The sequence below is a fragment of the Aspergillus candidus genome (assembly GCF_002847045.1).
Source record: "Aspergillus candidus strain CBS 102.13 unplaced genomic scaffold BDW47scaffold_21, whole genome shotgun sequence".
In the NCBI taxonomy this organism is placed as follows: domain Eukaryota; kingdom Fungi; phylum Ascomycota; class Eurotiomycetes; order Eurotiales; family Aspergillaceae; genus Aspergillus; species Aspergillus candidus.
Window position 1 is genome coordinate 123,613 of NW_020194026.1, and position 27,261 is coordinate 150,873.

The 27,261-nt window shown below is 48.7% G+C and overlaps 6 protein-coding genes across 6 annotated transcripts; 3 read left to right on the plus strand and 3 right to left on the minus strand.

Moving 5' to 3' along the window:
* Window positions 1-488: 488 nt before the first annotated feature.
* Window positions 489-3,648, plus strand: BDW47DRAFT_105441 (FAD binding domain protein). Its single transcript, XM_024812572.1, has 3 exons — window positions 489-1,012; window positions 1,120-3,065; window positions 3,116-3,648. Exons 1-3 carry the CDS (start codon window positions 1,009-1,011, stop codon window positions 3,125-3,127), a joined length of 1,962 nt encoding a protein of 653 aa, XP_024672194.1. The 5' UTR covers window positions 489-1,008; the 3' UTR covers window positions 3,128-3,648.
* A 947-nt stretch (window positions 3,649-4,595) lies between these two features.
* BDW47DRAFT_105442 (uncharacterized protein) lies at window positions 4,596-5,287 on the minus strand. The gene is made up of 2 exons (XM_024812573.1): window positions 4,931-5,287; window positions 4,596-4,892 (listed from the first exon to the last, which is right to left on the minus strand). Exons 1-2 carry the CDS (start codon window positions 5,031-5,033, stop codon window positions 4,801-4,803), a joined length of 195 nt encoding a protein of 64 aa, XP_024672195.1. The 5' UTR covers window positions 5,034-5,287; the 3' UTR covers window positions 4,596-4,800.
* On the minus strand, window positions 4,898-7,478 carry BDW47DRAFT_29422 (C6 zinc finger domain protein). Its single transcript, XM_024818682.1, has 5 exons — window positions 7,098-7,478; window positions 6,600-7,001; window positions 6,065-6,487; window positions 5,787-6,016; window positions 4,898-5,722 (listed from the first exon to the last, which is right to left on the minus strand). The coding sequence occupies exons 1-5, from the start codon at window positions 7,316-7,318 to the stop codon at window positions 5,052-5,054; spliced, it is 1,947 nt and encodes a 648-aa protein (XP_024672196.1). The 5' UTR covers window positions 7,319-7,478; the 3' UTR covers window positions 4,898-5,051.
* Window positions 7,479-9,057: 1,579 nt separating this feature from the next.
* On the plus strand, window positions 9,058-9,622 carry BDW47DRAFT_105446 (uncharacterized protein). The gene has a single exon (XM_024812574.1). The coding sequence runs from the start codon at window positions 9,097-9,099 to the stop codon at window positions 9,274-9,276; it is 180 nt and encodes a 59-aa protein (XP_024672197.1). The 5' UTR covers window positions 9,058-9,096; the 3' UTR covers window positions 9,277-9,622.
* Window positions 9,623-15,936: 6,314 nt separating this feature from the next.
* fleA (fucose-specific lectin FleA) lies at window positions 15,937-17,126 on the plus strand (the record flags this gene model as incomplete). The annotated part of the gene is made up of 5 exons (XM_024817357.1): window positions 15,937-15,970; window positions 16,027-16,208; window positions 16,256-16,469; window positions 16,538-16,637; window positions 16,716-17,126. The coding sequence occupies 5 exons, from the start codon at window positions 15,937-15,939 to the stop codon at window positions 17,101-17,103; spliced, it is 918 nt and encodes a 305-aa protein (XP_024672198.1). The 3' UTR covers window positions 17,104-17,126.
* An 878-nt stretch (window positions 17,127-18,004) lies between these two features.
* On the minus strand, window positions 18,005-20,363 carry BDW47DRAFT_105447 (sugar porter family MFS transporter). The gene is made up of 7 exons (XM_024812575.1): window positions 20,238-20,363; window positions 19,711-20,174; window positions 19,285-19,646; window positions 19,077-19,226; window positions 18,803-19,014; window positions 18,643-18,735; window positions 18,005-18,591 (listed from the first exon to the last, which is right to left on the minus strand). Exons 1-7 carry the CDS (start codon window positions 20,318-20,320, stop codon window positions 18,327-18,329), a joined length of 1,629 nt encoding a protein of 542 aa, XP_024672199.1. The 5' UTR covers window positions 20,321-20,363; the 3' UTR covers window positions 18,005-18,326.
* Between the last annotated feature and the right edge of the window lie 6,898 nt (window positions 20,364-27,261).

Below are 27,261 nucleotides of genomic sequence, written 5' to 3' on the forward strand. Positions count from 1 at the left end.
CAATCTCCGGCCGGAAGGGATGCGTGCACCCGGATCAGATTAGATCGGTGACGGTATTTAACATTTCCGTATTGATAAATACGCCGGTCGCGAATCTTACCCCGCTAGGGTAATTCCTTCCCCTCGATGCAACTACTGTACGATCACAGTTGATGGGGCCGTCATATGCGGATAATAGGAGTTTTTCTATCAAAAGTATGGGGCAGTCACATTTCCTGATGTTTGGAATTTACACATGATGAGTGAGGATTGTTGATGATAATAAAAAGGAAGACCACTCGGGAAGGCACGGGTAATGGTATGATACAGTATTGGCCGGAGGTGGCGACAGTGCTTTCATCATGCTTATCTGATTTTTCCCGGTTTGACGGTGTGGCCGTCAGGATTTCCCATTCGATCGGGTTGATCGGGATTCTCTTGGGTATTTAATCCATTGGGTTCTTTTCATGATCGAGGTAATTTGACATTACTCCATCACTACCAACTTCGATAAAATCACCATTGATCCCTATCGACCGTCCACCCGGAAGTTCCCAATTCTATCAGATCAGATTACCCTGAGGATCCACCCCTAGTCTCTCCTCCTTGCCGAGCTAGTCTGGACGGAACCGCCATTCCGGTGCCGGTTTGCCTCAGCCGAGAAAGAACACACCATTTTCCCTCCGTCTTTCCCCTCTCTTTCCTCCATCTTGATCGACTCTCCTCATTGTCTCCAGTCCGGACTTGTTGTTTAATTCCCCCCTAAATCTCCTTGGACGGACCCAGTCTCCAATCACCCGGGTCTGTTATCTCCTTTTGATCCTCCCCTTATGTGAATTAGCTTTGGTGGCTCTCATCCTTTTTGCTTTTTTTCCCGCTCGCCCCATATCTTGACACTCCCCCATCATACCACCACTCCTCCATAACGTGAGAACTTTCTTTTAAACCTCCGACGTCCCTCCTGACCGACAAATCTTTGGTCGGCCTGCAACTCTATTTCCAAAACCCTCCCCCAATCATTATTACAGAATGGGTAAGTAGTCGCACCTCCCTCCTCTTCCCTCCCGACGAGGCGACCTTGTGATCCTCGGTACACATCGAGATACGACCAACAGACAGTGGCTGATTGATACCCACCAGTGCACGCGGTCGCTTTACCCGCTCGGCCGGCGAACAAGGCCTCGCGGTCTCCGAGCGCCTCGACCGGTCATGGCGACTACCGGCCGAATATCCCCGTCTCGTCGACCTCCCATCCGGATAACCCGGTTCCCGAGGAACCTCGCGGTGTCCGCTCACTGTCAATCACCGACCGGACCTTCACGGCTACCTCTGTATCGTCCCAGGACACCATGACCACCAGCAGCAGCGACCCCCAGAGCCCACAGACCCCCGCCACCGAGCCCCCATCAGATGAGGACCTCGGTCTGAAGCAGCTTCCGTCGACAGAAAATACCGGGCATCAGCGCCGGGCGTCGACTGTGCTGATTTCCCAGAACTCCGATGACATGCGGAGAGTTCTGGAGGGTGTCGGCTCCGCGGGTACACAGAAGATTCAACCGCTATGCTGCGGCGGTGGTTGCTGTCGCAGCCAGCCCTTGAGCCAGACTATCGGTCCCGTCGTGGGCTCCAATGGAGTCACCCCCCCGGACAACAAGGCGTACCGGGCTCTCGAGCTGAACGTGGACCTCCTGACGTTGGACAGTTCCCTGACCAACGTCGTCCCGCTCCCTGAAAAGACGGTGACGTTCTCCAAGATTCCCGCATCCGCGGTCGATATGCAGCTCGGACCGGCGGATCACCCCCCTCCGTTTGTCCAACCGCATCCCCCCTACCACGTCTACCGTGCCCCCGTTTACCACGCCCGCGAGCTCACCGGATCGGGCGCGGAGAAGCGCACGTACCACTTTGACATCGACATCACCGACTACCCCACCGAGGGCGGCAATGTCGATTTCGTCGTGGGCGGCGCCATTGGTGTGTGCCCCATGAACAAGGAGGAAGAAGTGGAGGACATCTTCAACCAGCTGGGCATTCCCAAGTCCCTGCGCGATAAGAAGGTCAGCGTGCGCACCGCCAAGGGCCGATGGCCCACCATCTGGGGCGATGACCAGCCCCGCGAGTTGATTACCACGCGGCGCGAGCTGCTCAACTGGTGCTCTGACATCCAGAGCTATGCCCCCACCAAGGACCTCTTCCGCCTGCTGGGCGAATACGCCAGCGAGCCCAGTGAGCGACAGATCCTCATGTTCCTCGCCTCCGCCCAGGGCCAGGGCGCCTTCTGTGACCTGCGCACCGCGTCCTACGTCACCGTGTCCCAGCTGCTGCACGCCTTCCCGTCCTCGCAGCCGCCCCTGGACCACCTCCTCTCCGTCCTCCATACCCTTATGCCTCGATTCTACTCCCTGTCGCAGGATCCCCTGCTCTCGCACGCCACCAAGGGCACGCAGAAGCGTCGCCTAGTCGAGGTAGCCGTAACAGTCGCCGAGTCCGGCGACTGGAAAGGAGGCCAGCGTACAGGCGTCGGGTCAGGTTTCATGGAGCGCGTCGCGCGCCAGGTAGTCGACGCCGAGAAGCAAGGCATCGACCCGTCGACGCTCGACATTCACATCCCGATGTTCCGCGGCCTGATGGCGAATCCGCTAGCCACGCGCTTCGCGTCCGACGGACCCATGCTCCTCATCGGCGCCGGCGTCGGCGTCGCCCCGTTCCGCGGCTTCGTGCAACGCCGTTTGAAGTCGGCCAACTGCGCCAACAAGGTCTGGGTGCTGCAGGGGGTACGTGATTCCCTACTGGACGAGCTCTACCGCGGCGAGTGGGGCGTGGATGAGGCCAAGGTCCGCACCGTCGTGCAGAGCCGCAAAGGCGAGAGCAAGTACGTGCAGGAGGAAGTGCGCCACCAGGCCGACCTGGTCTGGTTCGTCATCAACGCCCTGGACGGGCGTGTTTTCGTCTGCGGTAGCGGCAAGGGCATGGGCGAGGGCGTCGAAGCTGCCCTCGTCGACGTCGCCATGGTGAAGGGGAATCTGAACGAGGAAGAGGCCAAGCTGTTCTGGAAGAATAAGAACGAAGCAGGCCAGTATATTGCTGTATGTTTCCTTACTTATCCTGGTGATTGAATCCTACTAACTCGAATTAGGAAACCTGGTAAATCTGTTCATTTGATTTTTGGTTATGACCGAGTCGACCTCGGGTGTTTTCTATCTTTTTTCTTTCTCCATCTACCGCTTCACCTTTCAAAAGTCCGACAGATATGGTGACTCATCTCCACCCTCCCATACGTCACCTCAGCATCGCCTCGCCGTATCTGTCCAGCCACCAGCATCTATCATTTCTACCATTTTCTCTCAACCCTCATCAGCTGGCGGCTTCCAATCTACCTGTTCATTTATCATCTCTTGTCGATAACACATTGACATGCATACGAGGGGTACCCGGTAGAACCGGGAGTTCATGTTTATCTTCATTTATTTTCATTTTTCATCTCTGTTATATTTCATGGCGCATATGGTCGGTCCGGTTCGGTCTGTTATTTACTTCCTGTTTCCAGTTGCACATTTCCTATGGACTTGTGTGGGCACTGATGGCCTATATACACAAGTCAGATATGGTTATTACCACTACACTATCATTATAGATTCAATCAATCAAGTCCATATCTTCCAAAAGCAATAACCAACCTGCAATATTACCCGGCGAGTAACACATTCATAGGCCCCTACCTATTTTCCCCTTTCTCCCACCTCTCAATTTTCGTGATCCCATCGATAGAACTGCCTTGATCTCTTGACCCCTTACCCCCTTCTCCCCTCCAATCTTAACCCTCCACCCCCATCCGTACCAAGTGAAACAAATAGACAAGAAAAAAAACCGCATGCTACCCCGTGTACTATCCACAATCATCATTGCGTGACACCTCACCTCGCAAGCCATGCCCGATAGAAACGAATGGGATGCGAAAAATACTACCTACCTTTCCTATCTACCTAATTTACTACCTACCTATCTATCTACCTATCTATCTACCTATCTATCTACCTATCTATCTACGTAGATCATGGTAAATCATGCCATTGGAATCCAGCATATGACTAAAGAAGTATCCTCGTGCTCTGGTTGGTTGGTTGATTGATTGATTGATTGATTGATTGATTGATTGATTGATTGATTGATTGATTGATTGATTGATGGATGCATGCATGCCTTGTTATTACTAGTAATTATACAATCGAGACTTTCGTGCTTGGGTTCCGTTTTTGGCTTTGGCTATCTTTTTTCCTTTTCTCTCTAATTTATTTGTTCACTTATTGAGATGTCTTTCTGATTGAATTCAGCTTATGTGTTTGTTTTATTTTATCCATCTTAAACTGTTTATTATTCCAAATAATCTACCCCCAATCCTTCCGAGACAAGGTTCCAGTGTGGCGATTATACTCCGCACGAGTTTCCTCCGCACGCAGCATATCCAATGATAACTATTCCTCCTTCCCCAACCGACCGGCATACATTCCCTCTACAGACTAATCCTAATTTGATTCAAGAAAAAAAGAAAAAGAAAAGACGATGCCCGAGAACAAATTTGTATAGACATACTATGTAAAGGGATTTTTTTTCCAACAAAAACAACGGGTAAAGGGTATGGGTATGGGTATTGGGAAACCTCCTATCAAGCAGATATGTGTCTATACTATATTAAAAGTGGGGGAAATCAAACACAAACAACCAGATAAAATCATGAAACCGTCCATCAAGTGTGAGAATAAATAGCAGCAATGAGGAAGTGAGTGCAAAAGGTGGGGGGGGAATAATCGACAGAGATGCAAGTCAGTCAGTCAGTCGGTCGGATAAACAGACTTTGACTACCTGCCGCGTCGGGTGAGATCTCGATTGGGGTAAGTTCAGGAGCGGGGTTTTAGCTTTTTTTGACAGCCACAACCGAAGAAGACCAGCTTACTTCGTTCGTATATGCGGGTCAAAAAACAAAACAAGATGCAAGCCCAAATGAACACCACATGATCCTTATTTTCCGTAAAAGGCAATAGTCTACCGCCAGCCATCCCAGATTGTGTTTGGCGCTAAAAGCTGGCCGCTCGATATGGGCCCACTGGGACGGGGACCTCGGCCCCGACACAAGTGATGGGCCCTAGCACACCGCCGCCGGCGGCGCTGTGGCCGGGGTATGAAGAGGCGCCTAGAAACTCCGGCACCAGCTGGTCTAGGACGGCGTACCCGCCACCGTCCATCATCAGGCCGGCGACGTCGCCATCTGACACGAGCTGGGGCAGGAAGGGCGGCGCCTGCGACATGCTTGACATGGGCTCGAACGGCGACTGCGAGCCGTCGACGATGCCCGACGAGGAGACCGACGAGGCAGCATCGTGGCAGTCTGTGCAGCGGCGCTTAAACTCCGAGATCATGAATGCGAACCGGTAGGCGATATGGCTCTCATCCGGCCCGAGTTGTAGTAGGAAGGCTTGGGTCTGGTCGATGAGCGGGTCGAGGAAGTTGAAATCGCACAGGTTCAGTGCGGCGTAGCCCACCACGAAGTAAACGTGGTCGATGGCCGACAACGCGGTTGAGAATGGTGTCCGCAGAAATTTGTTGAGGATGAACCGTGAGTTGTGAAGGATCTCGGTCGGCAGGCGGTGATCTTCGGGGCGCTGTCGCTGCACTCGCATGGTCGTGCGGTGGAGCAGGATCTGGCAGAACCAGAGGCTGAGCTCGAGGGTAGACTGTGCATCGCCAGCTGGAAGTGTGTTAGTCCCATGTGGTGGTACGTGTAGGTCAGATGGCAGGTGGAGGGATCATACCGAGCAAGTGGGCCCACTTCATCTTCCACCGTTCGAGCTCCTCGAATTCCACATCGCTGGTCTGCATCAGGAGCGGATTACACTGGATCTTAGAGGTAATCAGGTGTAGTTGGATCTCCGCAACTACCCGAGCATCTTCTAATGTCGCAGCCGGGTGGTCCAGGATGCGGGGACAGTGGTCCAGGTGACGTTGCTGGATTTGCAGTGGACGGGCATTGCCAACAGAATGACTAAATAGGTAATCAGCGACGTTCTTTAACACGGGCACGGGGACGTACTGTAGCTGCGTCAGACAGACCGCATTCCAGAGGCGCAATTGGACGGCCGTCTCATCATTGACCATCAGCTCGGTGGGAGCGTAGTTCAAGAAGCCAAAGGAGATGGTCGCATGCTGAACGGAGATCCCGCTCAGGACCCAGCTATCCATCGGTGGCTCTTTTTGGACGGTCGCCGGCCATAAACAGAGAAGCACCAGTGCTTGCAGCGACTCGTGAGTCAGTGGGGGACGTTCCCATACGATACTGGCCGCTGCCTGTCGCACCTGGAGACCGATGGCCTGTCTGACGGCCGATGGTAGTCCAGGTACATATCGCGACCCGAGCAAGCAGGCGGCGCTGTAAAGTAAAGGATTGGCCCGTTGAAGGTCATGCAGGTCTGTAGTGTTGTATACCGAGATCCAGCGGCCAAAGTGCTCTACAAATCTGCAAACATGTGTCAGTACCAGTGGATGGCCCAGATTGACATCAAATATGGGAGAAGGTCAACAAGTCTTTGAAGGGAAAAAAAAAAAAAAGGAAAAGTGATCATGCGTACAGTTGGATCAATCTCTGCGATAGCTTGGGATCAATGGCACCCTGGGGGACATGGTCGATCAGAGAAAGGCCGTCACCACGGAAGCCCCCGGTGTCTCTCATCAACTCGGATTGAAGGTCCTGTATGAGACGAACCGGTCTGGGTAAATGAGGGGATGAGACGCCGTCCATAGAGGTGGACGAGTCATCCGTGTGAACGCTACGTGCTAATTGGGGCGCCTGGATGCCGGAGAGGTTTGGTGCTTGGCTCAGCATCTGCTGAAGCAACCCGGTCATCTCCTTCATGTTCTTTTCTAAAGAGATCAGCCGCTCTTCGATGGACGGGATTGCCGTCGTCGCTTCCGACCACATTGACGAAGTGTCTTGGAAGCGGTCGGCCGTCTCGGGCAGCTGACAATCGATTCTAGTGGTAGAAAACGGATGTTAGCAATTTCTACGAGTCATGCTTGGTTCCGATCGCTGGAAGGCGACTGGAAAACAAGGTAATGAGCATGCTAACCTGAGCGAAAGGCAGCGACGACATGCGTGGCCGCGTGGATCAAGGTCGCATCTGGTCTTCAGCTTGCGACAGGTATTACAGGCGGTCATCGATCGTCGGATCCGTCCCTTCGGGCGTGCAGTGTCCCCGTCGATCGTGGGTCTACCGTCGTCGGCCCCATCGAAGCCTTTGCGGTCCCACAAGGGATGTTCGTATTTGACATCCTCTGTGGTTCGGGTCATTGTGCGAGATGAATAGAATTTTTAAACAGAGCAATCATTCGGGGATAAGGTGGACAAGCCAAGGGCAGAGAGGAGCAATTGCTCTTGAACAAGCTGAGCGTAGAGAAAGCAGCGGTCAAGCAATGAAGATCCCGTGCAAATCATCCAACTCCTTGAGTGGGGAGGAGGATGGGCCTTTTAACGCTCGCACCAGACTGAGCATTCGAAGAATGGTGTTAGGTGGACAGGCGTTGACGAGATAGGCAGTCCCATTGGCGCAGCGGGTAATAACGAACCTGGGGTAGAATGTTTCCTAATCGGCACATTGTGACCAATCCGGTTCACCCTGCAAACCTTCTAGAAAGATATGAAGGGGACCGTGATACCGTCGTCCGACTCCTTAGCGAGAGGGGGTGATGGACATGATTAGCAGCAGGACCCTTGTTGTGGTCCCAGCGTAAACCGGATCGGGTGGGAGCTGCGCGAGCGATGAGGGGTGAGAGTGGGTGGGATTGGATTGACACCCGCTGTCGGGTGGCGGTGACTAGGGATGATTTGTCCAGGCTTATCATGAGGTGAGCTGCGTAAGGGAGGGGGCACTGGAAAGTACCTCCTGCTGCTAGCAGTAGAAAACCGACGGTACTCGGGCAGATCTCTCGAGGGAAGATGGTGCATTGGCCGCAGAGAGACTTTGCCCCTTTGAGCGAGCATTCCTTTACTGGAGCGGTCCCTATCATCTCATCCGCTCCTCCACGCCATTTGTTCAGGTCCTCAGTCATTCTAATTGGGTTTGGGACGATACTGCGTTGAGTGTTACCCTCCGAAACCCATGCAAATTGTCAGGAACAGATGGATCATCGGTCCAATGGTCACAGTATCAGGCCGATCGCGCAGATCGCGAAGAATATCAGATTATCCGAAAAGCCTGCACATCGCGACATGTGAGGATCCCCTTATAAGGTCGGATCGACTGTACCTTTGGAGGAAAAGTTTTCACCATTTTCGTCTACCTCAAACAGCGGTTGCTGCAATACGACCTTGGTGAACCCTGGACGGACGGCTACCAGCGGAATCACCGAACAAGTTACGTTTTAGCGCTGTGAGATCCATGTCTAGTTCGCTTCACCATCGTAGCATGACCAATGCAGGTCCACAGTCTGCCATTTCGTCGACTCAGAGCCGTTGACAAATACCGTCTATCCCATAGGGGTCCCATTCGGAGACTGCCGATGAGTAGTGTAACTATCTAGAAACACAATTCAGCGTTCTATCATTTTCCCACACACCAGAGTCAGAATAGGATGAAGGATGAGAGGTCTCCCTACTATCCAGATGGAGATGGTTGTCAAACCAGTCCGTCGACTTGGCGCGCTGCCGTGACCCTGTTAGCGCAGCCATGTTGCGGTGCAATTGTGGAGCCAGACCCCCGGCTGCCGTTCGACTCATTGCTAGAAGTGCAATGGTAGCATCGGTTGAAGAGATTCGGGGCTTACGCATCGTTCATCATGGATCCTCGACCGCGTTGAGGGGGGAAAGCGTTGGGGGGGGGGGGAGGGGAAAATGTGAAGAATCTCGTTTCAAGGCGGCAAGTGTCGGCAAAAGAAACGCCTGGATTTCTCGTCCAGCGTGCTAATCCTTCCTCGTTATCCCTCATCCCAAACCAATCAAAACCCAATTAATTCCAATTATACCTTCCAGGAAGCTCAAGACACCAGGGTCATAATCTCCAAACCCAGGGAGGTTACTGATTACTCAATTGTCGCCACTATCGCACGTTGCATTGCTGAACAACCTGGTCAATGTTGATCAAGCTCTCCGGTTCTGCTTTGGATTTCTTATCTCTCTGCCAATACTCTTCTCTACAGGTTCTTATATTGGTCGGATCTGTGAATAATCTTATCTACGCGTCTCGAAGGATGGCGGCAAACATAGGACAACAAATGAGAGGTCACCTTACGCGACCCAGACATATCGACTGAACATCACCTCCGACGCGCGATGCTGATTGGAACATACCTTTCCCTGCCATGACCTTTATTGATAGGTACCTGATATGGGACCCTTGCTTCGAGAGGGGCCGCTAGGGCCTCAGGGCCAACCAATAGATAATTTCGGCGCTTTTGCCGAAATCTCGACTGAGAAGTCTGGCCTCGATGCAACTTCTCTTAGAGACCGGGCCTCCACGCATTGATTGAAAGCACGTTTTGACTAACCCGCAGGGTTGCACTAACAGCACAGACCATAGGCCGGATCCTTCAGGATGACACCTTGTTCCATGTTAGCTCAAATCCAACCTCCCGCAGGGCCCTTTTCGCATATCTACCAGGAACCGGATTTCCCTATCTGGTGACTTGAAACCAAATCGATCGCCGAGGTCGACAAGGATGTATGGCTCTTTCAGTAATTGGCTTGAACGCATGTGATAGTTGATAGCTAGGTGGTATTCTCCTGATGCTGCGTAACACGCGGCTTCCTTCCATTTGAGTCGTAGTATACGTTGATAGCACCCGTACCTGAACATCAGATGTCATTATGAAACTGAGTTGCGTATGCGTCCGGAGATTGAACGGTGGCGATGGCTTTGAGTGGCTCGCCCCTGGATTCAGTGATATGTATGTCATCTGATAGCTCTGTAGGGCTGATTATTGTCCTGGTGCTGTGTGGGCTGAGACATGGCGTGCCGCGCCGGCTTCTCTCTGGTACTGGCACCACATGTTCCACAACGGCATTCAACATAAGCTGCTCTTCCTGTAAGATTAAAAGGTTTAGGGCTTGCCACCTAGAGCTAGTGATCATGCTAGATTATCTGTGGGCTTATGCCCAGGCACACTGCCGAGTGTTGCGCCGTAAATGTGGAAGCTTGGCTTGCGAGGTCTTTGATATCGTTAATTTGCACTGTGTACATGGGATCAACGGTGATGATCTTGATAACGACGTAGCAGATAGAACTCAATCTTTCAACGGTCCCACAGCCTCGCAAAGCCGAATTGGCCTGACCGTCGCATTCAGTGGGAAGCTGTGCACCTGATCTGAGCACTGCGCTCAGATATCGCCCACAACAGTACCTGACTCTTCGTGTAGCTAATTCAATATGATATTCCATTACTAGCACTCCGAGGCGAACGAGATCATCAATAGAGCCATGATCATGATTGGTTCATCGGAAAGATGGCTTATATGTACGGATTATACTTCTATTTTCAAGCCCTGACTCTCCGTTGGTTGATGAAGAAAGGGTACAGCCTGTTCAAATTACTCCCATTTGCAGACTTTTTATTGTATATTCTCTACTGGACATAACTCCTACTATTCTATCACCCCCTGCACCTTCTCGAACAGTCGGGTAGGGCTGTTATCAAGCATATACACTGCTCGGATTCCCTTTTCCGACGGTTGGTATTCCTTCTATCCACGTTCCCCCAAGCTATGCTACAAGCACATGCTTCAGCTCAGCAGGAGATATTCATTGGCTCCAACCCTGGTTAAAGCTGCAGCTCTGATCCAAGACACCAAGCAGACTAACACACTTAATGCTGTCTCTTTCATTAATCTAGAACATTCTATCTCATATTGCATCAAACCTTATCACTAATCTGAGACCTGCATAATATAGCTGTTTTTGCTCAAGGATTAGAGAGCTATTTATCAGGGTTGCTAGATATTCTTCGTGTTGATAGAAAGTAAGTTTTACACATATCAGGCAGAAGCAATCCTCGGGATCGGGCGTGCGCTTTCAAACTCTCGCTATATTAGTTTACCGTGATTAATATAACTCGGAAACATACCGAGAATGATGATGAAATGACTATCAAAGCGCGGCTTTCGAAAGTAACTAAGCATGGGCGGTGAAATTGCAAGGTGGAGACCGCGGTTTTCCAGGCTCACCGGTTCTTCTACGAAAACTGGACAACGTCAGACAATTATGAATACAGTTTACCGGAGTTGTGATATAGATCATGAAGTAAACTAGTTCCCTATGCGAAAAGAACTTGTCAGATATTAGCTAAACCGAAGCGCCCAACTATAATTATGGAGCTTTTGTCAGCGAACTTGATAGACAGATACATAGTTTATATCTTCCCTAGAAAGTTGTCATACTCACAAAAAATAGAATTTCAAGCCATAGACCATTTTCTATAACATGATATACTATATAAGTGCCCCGTATGTCTCAGTTTTGAAAAGGGAATTAGTTCTATATGCGAGCTTAAGAAGTAATTTGTACTGGGTTTTGTGAGACAGGGATTAAGCTAGTTATTTTTGTATTATGCTTTATTTAATCTGTCCAAAGTGTCTAAACAACTATCACATGCTTCATAATCCCAGTCAGCATCTTAGTTTATAATATTCGTGAATAGTGATGATGTGATGAGGCAGTGAATGGAGAAGCAGGGGCTCGAAATCAAACCCTTCAGTCTACACAAAATCCTATGGATCCTCCTCGCTCCTCTTTCTCACTCTTCCTTCACTCTGGAATTTTCCTAGAAATCAACGAGATGTTTGTATCTTTACAATATACTATATGTACATTTTCGAGACATGCGTCTCATTAGCTGACTTGATCTACCCGCCTCGGGGTGTTTCCTCTTGAACACACTTTTGCATCTTTTTGACAGGCATACTCAAGAGTGACACTTATAAGTTCCTTGATCTACTCCAGATATGTCTTAGAACGAAGTACTTGCGCACTTATATGGTATACTACTTATATATATGAACTTCAAGTGCTACATTATCTTGTTTCCCCACTCGCTATGCGACTTGAAATGACAGACATAAACACAATCCATATCGCCCTTCTACATGCATAAACCTGCCCGGACTAGATGAGCTAATTATAACGGAATCAATCGATGGAATCAATAATATATTGGTTGTTCATTGAAGTTTTGAGGATTTTGAGAATGCTTATCATACTATCTTGCCAGGACTGCAAGAGGGGCACCTTTCTATCTTGTCCCCATAATACATATATTTTTGAAACAGAAGTCACGGTGCACCATGGCATATCAATACATAGAATAAGCCCACTCATTTGGGGGGACTTTTCTGGCTTCTTACTCTCTTTATCACAACATCTGAGCAATTTTCTATAACCCCGAATTTCTAATATATCTGACTTTGCGTCCCTCCCTACGCGCCCCCTCTTAAACTCCCGAAAGGTATGTGGGAGATCCTGCGATGTGAGCGTGCCGAGCCAAATGAAAAAATAGATGATGTTTCGGTGGCTGTCACTGCAGCCCCCGTTCCATTTATTTCCCCCCGATTCGTTGAATCTTAGAGACGATCCTACGTGCAGAAAAACCAGCAGGACTATCATCGAGCATGATACTGTGACGGCGGGTTCGGGTAAGGACGGCGCGGATCCGTCCTACCGTCATGGGAATGAAATCTGATTCAAAGGCCCGCATCGTTATCTTCTAGGATGGACGCAGACCTATTCTGGAACTGTTAAAGACCTTGATTTCGCGAGAGAGATAACGCGAGTCAGAGAACCCATCCCAAGAAAGCCACTCCAGAGCAAGCGCCCCATCCGGACAGTGGCGAACGGAAAGCTTTTCTTGATGGGGGCTTTCTTCGGACAGCAAACCAGTACCCATCGCACTGAGCCGGCGTGGTTGTTGCAGTATATATCCCGCGTGTTGGTCGGTCCTCGATCGGCTGTTGTGTGACGACGGGTCGTGACAGCCTGAGGTTGTCTGAGAATCCCCTGGCTCATCCATCATCTTTGTGATATTCATTTATACATAGATTGGGTAGCACGCAGTCTGATGTCACAATGACAGAGGTATGAAGGATACCACCGCAGTTGTATGTTTCTCTGGTGTTGTTGCTAGTTCCTCGACGGTGCTGACCGTATTGTTATAGGGTAGACCACGATGCCTCCCCGTACACGTGCTACCCTCAATGGGCACATCGAGGTGAAACTCCTTAAGAATCGCTGTCAGTCTGTGACAAAGAGTTTGACTAACTTGTTTATTCAGTTGTTGAGATTCATGTGCCATGGTTAAGCAGGTGTCTCACTCTGCATGTGGACGACCAGTTACACGCGATGGCTATAATCACTCATATCTGATCCTACTCTCCTATTTAAATAAATAGGTATACTCACAAAGAAGAATGAGCATAGAGATATACTCATTTCTTAAAGTTTCTATATATACGCATTATGGCAAGCTGCCGCATGGGTTTACCAACAAACTAGATTAGGGTTTGCCTCATGTCAACATGACATTCCGCACAATGATCCGAAAAGATCTTTTCACTCCATGCCTTCATCTTCGCCGTTACTGTTTATTCTCTAATGTTCTGTATCTCGAGCAATATGCTGTCTCGACACCGGTTTATTGGCTACTTATTGGCTTCTGCCACAGCAGTCATTCCATATAGGCTCTTCGCGGCCCCCGGGCCAGTCCTACCTCCATATGTCGATACACGGAGATTTCCATAGACTGCGCCTTTACAACCTTGATGATAGCCGTGATACTAAGCTATCGTGACTATTTTACCCTACGAGCGTATACTATGTGGCTCTCACGAATGGCGTCCTAGCGCTGGGATCCCTATCTGACGACCTAGTCGAATTTCACTCAGCACCTGGAGACCCTACCAGTCATTCAATATCTTAAGAAAAGCTGTTAACACATATTATGACATCTTTTCTTCTGATCGCGGAGGCGGAGCACACAAGATGCCGGGTAAGTGGTAGTACTGTCGTGCCAGAGCGCCCTGGAGACTAACAAAGGCTCGTCCTTCGCTCAGTTCGACACAACCAATTGGGGATCAATGCCGTTTGTCTACATGGGACGGTGACTCACTACAGGCATAGCCACTTACCTGTTCTCTGGTTCAATTCTCTCCTTGATCTCAATCATATGCAGTATACTCGACGGGCTGCAACCAACCATCCGGGACATTATAACACTGCAAATACCGCTTGGCCCGCGGTTCTCCCACCATTCTGGCGCCATACCGTGGTTTGTGGATACGTCTTTCTTGTAAATGTAGATTAATCTCGCTTTCTTAGTATATTGGTCGTTTCAGAAGCTATTAGTGTCAACAATTAATGACAAAGCTAACGAGACCTAGATCGCACATTTGATAGAAAAGTATCCTTTAGAGCCGCTCCCTGCCTCGCACGACAATCGAGATGAATCTCCTATCCAGCTGGGGGGGACTGGTGGGCAGTCTATGCGATAAGGTATGGATTCTTTTGGTGAAAGTAGGCTGGGATGTGCTTGAGTGTCAGCGAATTTTGGCTGGTTGTAATATGTCTGCTCTGAAGATCAGCGGAAAGCTCTTTTGGTTTAACATGTTGGTTTGAAGAATGAGACAATACAAGTTGACGGTCGTAGACTTACTTTTCTATAGCTATTTGCGGATTTTCCGTCTGTAGTACATCAACGAAGTGGCAGTATCGTTCACATTTGGGTCAGCCTGGCAATTAACGGGTCTGTGGGTACCCTGAGGATTTACAAGCACTTGGAAGAATCCACACGCAAAACGGGCTTTCAGAAAATGTAGAAGCTCATAATAAAATCCAGAAGGGCCGTTATGTCAGTGTCAAGGACGTTAGCTGGTAAATCAATACTTGAAATTTGTGAAAACGCATCTGCTGACCATGCAAATGCAGAAGTCTTTCCATAGTTGCATATTATGCAGCTTTTCAATTATTCATACACTCATCGCCGTTTCCATAGCTTTAACAAAATCGTCAGCTTTAACAAGATTTTGGTCGTCCTAATTGAACTTTGCTTACATTCAATATGAGGAGCACAATGTCCAAATTAAATGTATAGAGATCTAGTATCTACCCTGTATCCTCATACAATATCAAATCACTGTTGAAAGCAGATGCATCGATATCGAAGAAGTAAAGTCACACAAGAATACGCAGCACCATAATCACTAAGGCTGAATCTGAATGATCTCTTGTTCAAAGAATGGTACGAATTAGAAGCAGCATCCAGGCCTCAAGTGCAAATTGTTCTTGTATGTGCAATCTCTCTTGAGGTTATCTTCCGGTTGAGTAACAACTTTGCTCTTCAGACGCTGATACCATAAGCAGGAACAAATGATGAATGTTTCTATTGACAAACGGTTATAAAAATAAGTCTGCCCCTGTCATCATCACGGCTTGTGCGCTTTTCTATGAGATATGCTTCTTCAGTAAGACGCTTCTCTTGGTCTAGAATATGTGGGTCACGCAGTGTACCACAAGTCAAATCAATCAAGTGTGATGGAGTAAGCTGCAGATTTCCAACAAGACGATTTTCTACCGGCTGTACAACTGTCTAGTAGTACCTATTTCCAATCTGCAATAACTGGTCTTTGCAGCCTAGGCGGAAGGCAAAGGAAGGCACATAATTGAGGTTTATCTGACAAGCACGACATGTATCTGTTACAGAAAGATGATTCCACGTACAGATTTTCGTCACTTCGAAGTCATTTTGTTCAACACGTACACAGAATGTTGATTCTCAAGCGGTCCGCAAAATAGATAAATAGGCGCCCAATTCCCACCGTCTCCACGAGTTATCTCAACAGATAACCACTGTGACAAGCACACCCCAGAGCGTCTTTACAAGCTACCTGCTAATACCCGTCAAAACATCCACTAAACCGCACCAACCTTCACCATGTCTAGCGTCGGTGCTCAGCAGATCCGTTTCCGTGAGTCTATACGCAAGAAACCTAAGCATATGCAACTCAGACTGACTAGCCTTCAGGATGCGGCATCGCTCCGATCGGCAACTCCGACAGTATGCGAGTCTACGTTCAGGACACCAACGGCGGCATTAGGGAGGTTGCCTACGACAGCGGCCACTGGTCTCGGGGAACCGAAAACGACATCATCGGCTACGGAGTCCTGGGATCTCCCATCGCGGCAATCTGCCGGGGCTTCAAACATGTAGGTATCCATCGCCCAACAGCTGTAAACACAGTACTGATTTTCAGATCCGCGTTTTCTACATCGGAGCGGAGAACATGCTTCGGGAGGCCTGCTGCGATGCAGGTGGTTCCTGGTACGAGGGGGACCTCAGCAAGAAGAAGGTCCAAGTCGCGCCGTACTCGATGCTGTCGGCGTGCTTCCTTGCCGGAACCGAGAAGTTGCAGATGCGCGTCTACTTCCAGTTGATGGACAACACGATCAAGGAGTTCGGTTACAACGGTGAGTGCTTGCACCTAGAGTCGTCTGCGTGAATCGCCTCAAAGACATCTCCTCTAATGATTTATTAGATAACGGCAAGGGCTGGCAGGAGATGACCGGTCAGGGTCGTGCTCTCCCTGGAACAGGCATGGCCTGCACATCCTTCCACGACTCAAAGCTACGCATCAGGTTAGTCATATATCCCACGGTGGGCCATTTGGTCCATTCCTCTCGTCACTTCAAGACGGTGATAGTAACCCGCCGCAGGCTCTACATGCAGGACGAGAGGAATAACATCTTTGAACGATGCTACGACGAAGACCAGGGATGGTCCAAGGGTAAATTCTCCGTCCACGACACGGTGCCGCGCACCGACCTTTCGGTCACCAGCTTCAACCGGGCGAGCATCCGGGTCTACTACGTCGACAGGGACAACAAGCTGAAGGAGATGGGCTACGACGGAAAGGACTGGTACCAGGGCGGATTCAACCGTCCCTGTGTCCCTGGAAGTCAGAATGGCGCCGTCAGCTTCATGAAGAGCGACAACGTCCGTATTCATGTGTTCTTCCAGCGCGGAGAGCTGGTCACTGCCGTGACGGAGTGGATTTATGAGGGTTCGTGGAAGGAGGGCAAGGCTGCTCTGCCCCCTGCTTAAGTGTGGGGTTAGCTTGTGGCTTTTGAGCTAGCTAGGGCTCATCTTTACGCCAGACATTGCCTCGTGATCGTTTATTGGGTATTGTTTGAGATTGCCAACTCGTGTTTAGTCTGATTATAACTCAAACAATTTTGATTTTTGCTTTGAATTATGGTATTAGATTTTCAAGTAATGAGTTCCCGAGGCATTCAGAAAGAGAATCTTATAGTCTAAGATATATCTCTCCAGTACCAAATACAACAATCAATTCAAGCCACACTTACCTATTCAAAACAAGGACTCTTCCACAAATATTGTATTCGCGACATATCACCCTTTCTAGACACTCCTATATTATCTAGTCTTATTTAATATTGGTTCTATATTATAATTCATATGACACCAACATTCAACCCAACAACGCACAGACACCCAACCACACCCGTAGCCTCCTCCCTAGTCAACTCGCTTGAGCCAACGATCCCTTATACGGGATAGCCACTCCTGCCGGTTACTTTCGTACATAAATTGCGGGGGCGAAGCTAGTCTTGAGCTAGAGTCAACCCAGTACTAGTGAGCCCGTAGGTGGAATCAGTGAAGTGAGAGAGAACCGAAAGAGGTACTACTGTACCATTGCTGGTTCGCACTAACTAGAACAGACGGCCTTAACCGTATAAGCGAAGTACATTTAATTAGCGCTAACCTGGACCAACCACTCCTAGGGTGTCGTTAGTGGGTGGTTGTCGGGGATTAATCTGTTTGTCACATTGAGACGAACTGTTAGTGCTCTAGATTTTCTCTTTGTTTGCTCTACGGTCCCTGTGTGTGTTAATTGGGTGGTCGAGTTGCGAGAGCACCCCTTGCATGTAGTAAGCTTTTCTCTAACGCGCGTAGAAATTGGATGACTCCTTTCGGCCTATTCTTATGTATGTAATATGCCTTGACAAGTTATTTCAGTCTTCTAAAACTGGATAGATTGAAGTTTGTCTAGAACCTCAACATCAACACAAAAAATGGTATCAAAATATCACTGCATCTAGATACAGACGAAGGGGAAAAAAATCCAATTAGTGACAGAAGGGATAGACACGAATGAAAGAAAAGGATAAGTAAATGTTCAGCAAGTCAACAGTCCGTGACAGATTACACCTCCGCGCAGGGTATAGGGTATAGGGTAGATGCAAAAAAGTTATACAGTCGACACAAAACACACGAAATGTTGGTCCGGTCCTAACTAGTACATCTCAAGCCTTAACCTCATTGGCACTCTCGTCGCTCTCCAGCTTGGTTTGGTCGACGTGGACGGTGACGCTCGTGCGCCGGAGGGCCTCCTCGAGGTACTCGGGCTTGAGGTTGCCGTGCTTGTCGTAGTGGTAGGGCTCCTTGAGGGAGATTTTCGCGGCGTCGAAGATGCTTGTGCTCTTCTTGAAGATGTTGTCCATTTCCTCGAGGGAGCGGTAGCGGGTTTCGGGGAAGAAGAAATACACGACAGGGAAGATGAAGGCGTTGCTAGTTGGTGTTAATTAGGGCTAGGTTTGAGGGTTAGGGAAAATCGCTCACATGACAGCGAAGATAATGTAGGTCTGATATCCGATGTTCGCGAATGCAACAGGGGTGATCATGACGACCATGAAGTTGAAGATCCAGTTGGCACTAGATAAAAGGTTGGTCAGTGTTAACTCTGGGTTATGTTTTCATCAGTGAAAGCTTTATGGCATACCTCGTGGAGAGGGCGTTAGTCGGAGCACGGATTCGCAGTGGCACAATCTCAGCAGGGTACAGCCACGTCATTCCCAACCAGCCGATGGCGAAGAAAGTGTTGAAGACGAACAGGAACACAGCCTGGCCAATACCAGCCTGCGTGTCTTTAAGGTGGGTCAATCGATAGTTGGTACCGGCGAGGACAGCCATCGACAAGGACATGCCAGCAGCCTGGTAATATTTCGTTAGCCACGACATCCCTTCAAGCCTTAACAATGGTTATGGTGACGTACCCCGAAAAGCATCAGCGGACGACGTCCGACTCTCTCAATGATGAAGATGGGAATGAATGCCGCCATGAGGTACTCGGTGCCGTTGCACGCAGCCAGTAACTTGGGCTGATGACCCTTACCCAGGCCAATACCTTTGTACAGAACTGGTGCCTAATCAATTTCATTAGTCTTGGGCTGAGATAGACCTCTGCGTTCCGCAAGCACGTACATAGTAAGTGATCAAATTGATCCCGGAAATCTGCTGGAACATCTGGTTGATGTAGGCGAGCGCGACGCGATGGAATTCACGATACTCGCTCATATCGAACAGACTGCGGTAAGAGCCTTTGTTCATTTCCACAACCGTCTCCCGAATAGCGTTCAACTCGGTCAAGATCAGCGGATCATCGACCGACGTATCGGATAGGGCAGCAAGGATCTCCATCGCCTCTTCATTGCGACCTTGCATGACAAGCCAGCGCGGAGACTCGGGCAGGTTGAGAATGGAGCAGACGATGACGACCGCGAAGATGATCTGGAAGGCCAGCGGGAACCGCCATGCAACCTCCAGGTGGCCGATATGCGCAAATGCTATATTCCCATTGGTAATCAGCATGCAGACCACGTTTGCATCGCGACAGAGATTTCAACCCACCAAAGTTAATCCAGTAACTGAGAGTAATGCCGGCTGTGATCAGCATACCCTCGATCATGACCATCTTGCCGCGATCGTGGGCCTTGGACGATTCCGATTGCCATGTTGGAACAGTACTCGTGTTCATACCGTTGCCGACACCAGTAACGATTCTGCCGACGATGAAATGCGGTAGGTCAAATGCGGTACACTGCAGGATAGCCCCGGTGGCCATAGTGACACACCCGATGAAGATCGTCTTGCGACGGCCTAGCGGGTTGCCTACGAAGATGGTGATGATCGATCCAAGAAAACATCCCAAGTTGTACGAGGCTACCGCAATGCCTTGGTTTGTTGCGCGTTGCGATTTGACGGCGGGAAGATCCTGGATAGCGGGATCTTTATCATTGATACTGGGGAAATACTTGATGAAGGACGGCAGGTCGAGAAGGCCCCCAGTGATGCCTTGATCGTATCCGAAAAGGCTGGGTTTTCTCGTGTTAATTACCAGACAGACCTCGGTCTCGTATGCGGGTATAGCCACTCACAGGAAATCAAGACTACCCAGGGAACTGATAGCCAAGTTGAGGGCTCGGCCTCTCCAGCCAAAATACTTGGGAATCCCAAACATGATGGGCGGAACACAGCAATAGCGTAGGAAAGCAACGGTGATCGAACCTTGGCGCAGACGGGGGAAAGCTGGGGATAGCGACCAAGGGTTATATAGCGCTTTGTACCTTCGCCGCGCCCGGATGGATCAATGTGGTAATCCGAACGTGCAGGGGTCCTCGAGCGAACGGCGGCGGCCAAGATACGAAGTGAGAAGCAACATGTCCAGCGGGGCTTGGGGTCCGGGGATGTTTGGCTGGACTGATATTTGGATGTGGCTTGCTGCGCCGGATGTAACTGGACCACGGCCTGAGTGCCTGGTTGGATATTATCAACCACCCCGGTCCTGATGGCGGCCGAAACACTTGGCGGTGCCATGAGATTCCTTGGCGGGGATGACAGGCCATTTTCTGAATCCTCGTCTGCATGGCTGACTTTAGGGCTTACTGGCGAGACTAAAGATCTGGGCGGGCTCTCGGCGAAATCTAGGCGTGCCTCACGAGCCCGAGAAAAACAACACTAAAACGCTCGTTCCCATAGCAGACTGGATTTCCCTTTTCCCTAGTCGTTCTCGGCACGAGAGTCCAACCCAAAGAAAATAATTTCCGACGCGACTTCAGCTAACTGAATCTGGAGAGAGAAGGTGTCACGATCCGGACAGGGTAGGAGTTCCTTCGGATGTGGCGGGGGACCAAAAAGCCTTAAAAACGAACAGGCACGAATCGGACAGACCTACGCAGAGAAAAGCGTGTGGCTAGGTTTCGGGACAAAAGTCGGAATATAGACCGAGCAGTCATGAAATCATGGACAGGCCCAAAATTGATTCCACGATGGAGAACCCCAGAATGATGACCAGATCGCAATGGCGGGGGTTCGATGCCCGTCGCCTCTGATTGGGGAGTTACGGGGCTGGACTCCAAGTTGGGGATAGCCCCACGTGGAGTCATCTCGCTAATTCACGAGCCAGCATGGAATTTTCCCATAGGCAATCCTGATTTAGGCCCGTACTTGTCAAAGGTGAATTGTCTGGAGCCTGATCATGAGTCAAATTTTCATACTAGTATGAGACAGTTACCTCCGCGGGCGACTTGGCCCGACCACAAGATCCGGGCAACCCTAACTAGGAACATGGGAAATTCACCCGATGGTCCAGAAAAGCCACACTGGTCAGCCATCCGACAAAGACACAATTCAGTGGCGAGCCGAAATTTCACAATAAAGTTCGTTGCAACCACATCCATCGAGCCGCGACATTAGACACCCCAGTCAGCTCCTGCGGAGTTCAAGCCGTCCATCTTGGCTCCAGCCGCCCAGGGGCTTGGACCTCCAGTTAGAGGAGGGTGGCTGCAGTCCCGGTGCCCCAACGAGGTGGTCATTGTCCCACCACTGCATCACCATGGCGCCGCCCCATACGACAAGCACTGGATGGCAACGCTCCCATGACTAGGTCTATTACAGTCATCCCGGAGTTTCCTTGTCCATATAATCTAAGCTGACGCCATTCCCTATTGGGTGCGCAGACCTCTAAATCATCGGGCGCAAGCCCCGAGCCGCCCCCTCGTCATCGACATGAGTACCGAATATCGTGGGATTCTCGAGATGACTCGCAGCGAATTTTCCACGCAGACTTGAAGAGAGAAGTTGGCGCTTTTCCCAGGCCGATGAGAGGCCGGGTGACAAGGCTGCAGACTAAGCAAACAGCATGCGGTTCCGTCTTGAATCCCAGGCTGTGTCTGTTGGTCAATAGCCGCTTTGTGTGATCTTCTGGAAAATTCCCAAACGCTATGGCAATTCGAGTCTATTTGTTTGTTGACACTAGAATAACTCATGCATCAAGCATGGCTGTGATCATCAACGTGTTGGTTTGTCACGCGCAAACGGTTTGTCCTGGCCTGGTTTCTCTTGGTACTCTCCACCAAGGCGCTACACATACCTCTGTCATCAATTTTGCTTGGTCACACGGCCTGTTGCGGGGGCTCCATGGGCACGTTTGTTAAAAAGACGCGTAGATTTACTATGACAAACACTTTTTGATAGTTTTAACTATAAGCACCTGCAAGGTGGCTGGTATAATATTTGGTTGCTATCCTAGGGGCCAATTCTATTTTTATCACTTGATAATATCGAAATCACTGTTATAAAATTAACCAATAGCGCACATGCTCGAGGGATCAAGCCATGGCCTACAGGAGTTTATTGTTGGATGAGATGCAAGTATCCATCAACGTCAATTATTGCCAATCATTGTCAATCTACTACATAGAGCGATTGCTACGTAAGGCTCGTGCACGGAAATATCCGCCATTTTCGACTATTGAACAAGTCTACCATGTATTATTCAGTGGGGGAGGGTAAATTGACATGTACTCCCAAATCAAAGGTCATAATGCTCTTCTTAAATCATACTCATCATTGCTGATGTGTTGAAATAAATCCTAGTGATATGGGATAGGGCTTCAAAGATTAAGATTATATGGTAAGAAGTAAGAAGTATGTAATGACTTTCTCAATAATTACATGGCTATCTACAACTCACTACAGTGGCCAGTATCAGCCAGTATAGATACAATGATACATCCCAATTTTATAGTAGGATAAAGGAAATCAATTCATGTCTGTGTATAGCATTAAACAATGTATTAATTCTAGCTCTGGGCTCATATCTGCCTCAGATCCCAACCAGTATCTGACCCTGAAGATCTTAACCACTACTGGCCTCTTCATCAAGGCTAGCACAGGCTGAGACGGCTCGTCCGCACAACAAATCCCTACCGATATACATCGCCTAGGCGTTCTATAAATGGTACTATTTCTCCCCCACGACAGCAGCCCTGTACGCATAGATCAACAGTCCCAAGTTCATTGACTTGCTATATAAAAGAATTTGGGGTAGAAATATAGTGATATAACGCACCTGAAGCACCCTAGCCACATATGTTTTGCTTGCAAGCCTCAGGAAAGTAACTTTAGTGAATTATTTGAATAGCAACCGCGCTGATGATAGATAATGTCACATTTCCCATGCGAATAGAGGATGCATATGCGTTCTAAAAGCTAGACACTATGTAGTATATATAGTTTTTTCCCATTTGTCAAAGCCCCCAGAACCACCGAGTACGTTGAGGTGGCTCTTAAGAGGTGAACATCTGTACTGATAACAGTAGTTAGGTTGCTATCCCAGACTCTTCAATGAACAAATTGGTGATATAATCCTAATAACAGCCTGTTAAAATCATCAAAGTGTGTCGACAATAGTGAATGGATGACTTATTCATATATCATTGTACAGACTGACGCAATTTTAGACACACGGTCTGATAACTAAAAGATAGTTTCAATAGCTTTGTGGGAGTTTTCAAAAATACACAATTCTTGATAAACTCATATTGATACAATTCACATCGCTTTGTTCTCACACATATATCCCAAGTACAGGTAGACGGCGAAAAATATTTGATCAAGGAGACCATGTGCCATAACCAAAAAATAGAATCTTGGCAGAGGGCTGATGAGGCCGATAGTTAAGGGGAAAATTATAAGAAACATAATGCATCCAGACAAGTTTTGATAGGAAAAGTTTAGAGTTGCAGAATGGGATCCATAAGATATGTATCAAGAGATATTGCTCGTAGTCAACACAATTTACGGATTGGGTTGACTGCTGTTCACAGTAGAAAGTAATACATCTTAAATTTATATAGAGATGTTATTTAGGACTTCATAATATACTCCGCAAACTACCGAGTACGTGGAAACATAGTAAAGCAAAATGAAACTCAACTATGGACCATCTAGCGCTTCATACAAGTCCATGCATCTCTGGCATTTAGTCCATTCTACCAGCGCTATCTGCAGTATCACAGAATCCAGGATTTACAGCCTCTGCTGTAGCATTACCAAAAGATCCAACAGGTGTATCAATCAGCTAGATACGTGTGACAAATTATATTCTCACCACAAGCAGTAGTCGGATTTGTACAGTGTAGCTGTCATCGTGTCTCCAGCCATGTAATGCCATTTCATATCATGCAGTATTATAAATAGCCCTGCCACGATACGAGACCTGCGTCAGCGGAGTCCAAGTAAGCAAGATCAAATCAATCATCATGAATCAGATCTAAGATCTACTAGTGTGCATCAAGATCCAGGAACTGACACGATAAGTCATTATTTCCAGTAGTTCTGCTGACTACCTTGGCGTCTTGAATATCCTAACAGTAACGACTGAGTGCTTTTGTTGGTTTAAGCATGCACGAAGCTTTTCTTGGCTCGAAATGAATTAGATCTTTTCTGGGCATCAAGGATCAAGGATATGACTTCTCGTGGCATCGGTCCTTTTTCCTCCTGGATGGAATTGGGGTCTAAGTCGAATTGCCACCCATATTAGGTATATCGCGTCTAACCTGTCTACTGTGCATATAATCCACCTGAGCATTGTCTTGAGAAGAACCTCTCAAATTAGTCATCCCTTTTGGTTAGTTAAAAAACCAGGTCCTGGTAAGCATGCAAAACTCGTGCACATGTCCACTTCCTATTGGCTTCATAATGGCTCGGGAGGTGTGCAATGAGATTGAATATAATTCAAAAGACCATTCTATTTCTCGAAATTAGATGAATGAATTGGGAGATAATAAATGGTTATTAGCGAAGGCATGGCGAAAATAATGAATTATAAAAAACAAACCATGTTTGTCATGTGGACCTATCAAAGTTCAATGAACACACATTATATCCAATCTTTGCTTTTCATCAGGGGAATGTCAAGATATACATAAGTATAATAACTTCTATCTACATTCAAGATATGATTATTGAACTGAAATGCTGATTGGTCAGTAGTTATGAGCGCATACTGACATTTGCGCTTTGTTGACTTGGGTATCACTCACAATACAGCCAGTGATATAAAGTCGATGAGCTTCTTGGCCTATTTCTGGCCCCTGCCTGACTATCTCATGACCTAGGAACTGCTTTAAGGAGAGGAAATATTTTAGTTTTGTGTTTACCATTGCATGATCCTTACTGTTCATCTACTTTGATATCAACCGAAAGGGAGGTTTTCTTTCCTTTGTCCCTAGCATACGTCCTCCTCTACCCCCCCTACCACACTCGTAGCTTTTTTATTGTTCAAAGCAGATAGCTATTGCGATCTGTTATTTGCATCGTGTTATTCACACATACATATTCCTCTGCTGTAAATATATGCTGCATATAAATCAGATCACGGAAGCCGCGCTAGCCGCTGTTCAAATCCAATTCTAGCATGGGGATAGCTACAAAACCAACCCAGGAGAGTGGCGGATGTGGCCAGTAGAAGACGCCAGCTTCAGGGTTAGAATATACCGAGGTAGAAGAGCCAAACCCAATTTTACGGTGGAAGAAGGACAGATACCCACCGGGCGTGCCTGGACTAGCATGGTCCACAATAGACTATGACCCCGAGAATAATAATCGCAAGGGAAACAGAATAAACACCCCGACTAATCATAAACAAACCTTTCCAATGCCTTTCACATAAACACCGACCTAGCTAACTCAGGTACAAGAACATAAGATGGCACGCCTGATAATTAAGCGTCGTCCATATTCATCATAACAACGCATTCCAGATCCAGACCGGTGAGATCTCAGCATTGCTGGTTGCCTCTGCATCTCCAGACCGCAACAACAACATTCCCTGCAGGACCCGGGCACCACCATTAAACATGCAATCTCCCTTTTACGGTGCAATCTGGCCTACTCGCCACCGCAGATCACCTAAGCGCACACGCTCGAGGGATTGAGCCACGGGCTACGGTTTATTGTTGGATGAGGTTCGAGTGTCGATCAATGTCAATCTATATAGAGCGATTGCTACGCAAGGCTCGTCGTATACGAGTCAAGAATGATCTTCTTCATATCGTCCATTCTAGACCCATGTCGTCTCCATCGACACCGCTTCTCAAGAGTGGTGTGCCGCTTTTGGGAAATACAAATCCCAGCCAACGGAGCATCCGTTCTCCCGCAGGTGTAGCAGCAGCAGCGGCAACATCACCACAACCCGTCCAAATCCCGAACTCAACAGCACATACCCTCAAAGCAGCAAGATCACCGCAAGACTAGCAACAAACCATCTACCCAAACTATGTATGTACTATAAGCGGAAAACCAAAGCTAGGAGGCCCTACCGCCCCACAAACAAGGGACGAAAGCAAAACAATACAACCTGTGGCTGGTGCTGACGCAAACCCACACTCAACGCAAACCCCCCTTGGACCCGCCATTCTGGTTCAGTCGCGCATGGAACAGTAGCTTTTCCGCACCGGTGTAATCCCGAGCGAATCAAGGGAGGGTTCCCGAGGCCCAATTCGGTGCGGTCGAAAGTGGGGTGGATATTGTCGGTATGCATACGGTAGACGCCACTGGTCGATGGGACGCGTAAGGAAGGGGACATATCGTATGATATTATGTGGGTGGGGGGAGGCGATATGTCTCCTCGGCCGAAGAACGGACGGACGTCATCTGGTAATGGTGTCTTGGGATGAAGTGCTGTGGGGATCGAAGTGAATCAGTTGATCGTGCGTTTGCAGGAAGCGTCGGTAGCAAGCTGTAATGTTAGGAGTGCAGGTGATGCTGTCGTTGTCATTGTTGTCACTGTTGTGCTGTTTGACCGCCGTCCTGTGGCATCAGTATATTAGTCATGCCTTGCGAATCGGTAAGATTGAGACCACCTGACCGAGGGAGTATACAAGATGTTCTAGAAGAGATTGGGCGGGGCTGATCCTCGGTCTACGAGTAGAGGATGGGTCCTAAGACGATTCGGTCCAGCTGAAGGCCAAAATTAATCGTCGAGGTAGAGGTCGAGGTAGAGAGACCTCGGGAAAATTCCACACGATGGAACTTCAGCCCCGTGGTGTTCCATGGATCAATGCTTTGTCTAGTTGAGAGTGCTAGGGACGGACTGAGTCAGGGTAATTAATATCG